Source organism: Lycium ferocissimum, unplaced genomic scaffold (genome assembly GCF_029784015.1).
Source record: "Lycium ferocissimum isolate CSIRO_LF1 unplaced genomic scaffold, AGI_CSIRO_Lferr_CH_V1 ctg2235, whole genome shotgun sequence".
NCBI classification, from domain to species: domain Eukaryota; kingdom Viridiplantae; phylum Streptophyta; class Magnoliopsida; order Solanales; family Solanaceae; genus Lycium; species Lycium ferocissimum.
Genome location: NW_026720282.1, coordinates 2,852 through 5,258, shown reverse-complemented (window position 1 = coordinate 5,258; position 2,407 = coordinate 2,852). Strand labels below are relative to the sequence as shown.

The window sequence follows — 2,407 nt, the reverse complement described above, 5'->3', positions numbered from 1 at the left end:
GAAATTAAATTGTTTTATGCAATACATGTAGACTGAGATGAGATGCCATCCAATTGAAGCAGTTCATAGAATATCGTTGGGGCATCCTATAGCACTTTATCACGATCCTATGGGTTCTTATTCTTTGTCATGGTAAGCACTTCCCGACATCCACTAAGCACATTCATCTTTCCTCCAAATCGGAAAGAGACACCTATCACCTGAGATGTTCCTAGAAATATAGTAAGAATATATACATTTTCTCCTAAGCAATGAAAAATAAGACAGTACATGGTCTATATGAGTCTCTTTCTTCCTTAGAAGTACCTGAAACATATAATATGACCTGGACAGAAGGCGAATATAAGAACACATACTACATACCTCTCACTGATAAATAATTTCTCCGCCTTCTCATTTGTTGCACTCGGAACTCCCGTCATGGTCCCTCCAGCTTGCCCGACAGCGTAAGCCTGATCCATAGACGGGTATTTCACCTTACCAAGGGTTTTAAATGTCAATGATCTGAGCCTATATCTTGATAGACTATGTAATAGTACACGTAAATATTGTAAATATTCTCTTCCTTATGTATTGTAATCAGGTCCTATAATTTAGCCTAGTATCATTCCGATAGGAAATACCTACTTTGTATATAATGACTTTCATACATCAATACAGAACACGGATTGATTTCCTACATGGTATCAGACTAGGTTTCTCCCAAAAACCCTAGCATCCCAAACCCTAGCCGTCCACCTCTCTCTCTCCTAACCCTGCCACCTCTTCCTCCTCCCTCTTCGGCTCTTCTCTCTTCAATGGCTGACAACAAAAATTTCCATTCTGCTTTAACCGTCACGAATGTGAAATCTTTAATCCCAATCACTCTAGACATGGAAACCGGCCATTATCACGAATGGGCGACACTATTCAAAGTTCTAGCCCGCGTCCACTCCGTACTTGAACACATCATACCACCAACTGACACCACTGAACTCACCGCGTACAACGCAACAAAGGCGGCTAACCTTCCGCTCTGGAAACGGCTAGATGCGGTGGTCCTTCAATGGATATACGCCACCGTCTCCCATGATATTCTTACCTCTATTCTCGTGGCGGATGATGTTGCAGAGAAGGCTTGGAATCGAGTTGCTCAACTTTTCCAAGATAACAAGCACTCAAGGGCAGCGTACCTTGAAACTGAATTCACCACCACAAAAATAGCCGACTTCGGCTCGGTTATGGTCTATTATAATAGGCTCAAGTCTCTCACGGATCAGCTTGCCAACGTGGGGTCGCCGGTGTCCGACTAACGTCTGGTCTTGCGCCTCCTCGCCGGCTTACCGGAGACATATGCACACTTTGTCACCACCATCCAACAGAAGGATGTGTTTCCCTCTTTCTCTGAAGTGTGCTCTAGACTCAAGCTCGAAGATGCAACAGCCAAGGAACGTGCCCGCGATTCCAATCCCGCGGCTCTAATTGTTGATAATGATACTCCCTCCCCGCCGCCTGGCGGCAACAATAATTTAACTAACCGTCGTGATAATAATCGTGGCAGGAATTCTAACCGAAACAAGGGAAAGGGTAACAATAACAACAACAACCGCGGGAAACTCGGCCGCGGCGGCGGCGGACAGGACCGACGCGGCCGGTGGGCGGCGGGACGACCACCGGCAGGGGCTGCGCTGCTGCCCGCCGCCCCGAAGGTGGCCAATGCCCCCTGCCCGTATCCGACGAGACAGTGGCAGCAGCGTCCCACCACAGCGCGGCCCGGCAGCGGCATTCTCGGTGCGGGTCCACGACCTCAGCAGGCCTATTCCATGCATGTTCCGACCAATTCTGGGTACACTCCGACAGACGTGGAGGCAGCCATGCACACTCTGTCCATGCATCAACCGGATGATAATTGGTACATGGACACCGGAGCGACTTCCCACATGACTGCCAACTCAGGTACTCTCACGTCTTATTTTAATTTGAGCAATAATTCTGGAATCGTTGTTGGTAAAGGTAGTACTATTCCAATTCAAGGCTATGGTCATACATCCCTTCCCCCACCTAATCCTCGATTACGTCTCCGAAATGTCTTGCATGCTCCAAAACTCATCAAAAACCTTATTTCCGTACGTAAATTCACTAAGGACAATAATGTTTACGTTGAGTTTGATCCTCTTGGGTTTTACGTGAAGGATTTATCGACGGGGAGCCGCCTAATGAGATGTGAGAGCACCGGGGAATTGTATCCTATCAATGCCACAGAATGGGCCACTCCACCATCCACCTTCATTGCCGCATCACCTAGCTTGTGGCATTCCCGACTCGGCCATCCGGGAAATGCTATTCTTAGTTCTCTTCGTAGTACTACCTTAATTGAATGTAATAGGGCTCGAACTTCTTTTTGTACCTCTTGTCCTTTGGGGAAACA

General features: G+C 47.3%; 1 protein-coding gene across 1 annotated transcript; it reads left to right on the top strand.

The window, feature by feature from the left end:
* Positions 1-872: 872 nt before the first annotated feature.
* LOC132043267 (uncharacterized) lies at positions 873-1,292 on the top strand. The gene has a single exon (XM_059433774.1). It carries the CDS (start codon positions 873-875, stop codon positions 1,290-1,292), a length of 420 nt encoding a protein of 139 aa, XP_059289757.1.
* The last annotated feature ends 1,115 nt before the right edge of the window (positions 1,293-2,407 follow it).

Excerpts from the sequence above, each read along its gene's own strand:
- LOC132043267 (XM_059433774.1), top strand. The coding sequence starts at position 873 with ATGGAAACCGGCCATTATCACGAATGGGCGACACTATTCAAAGTTCTA.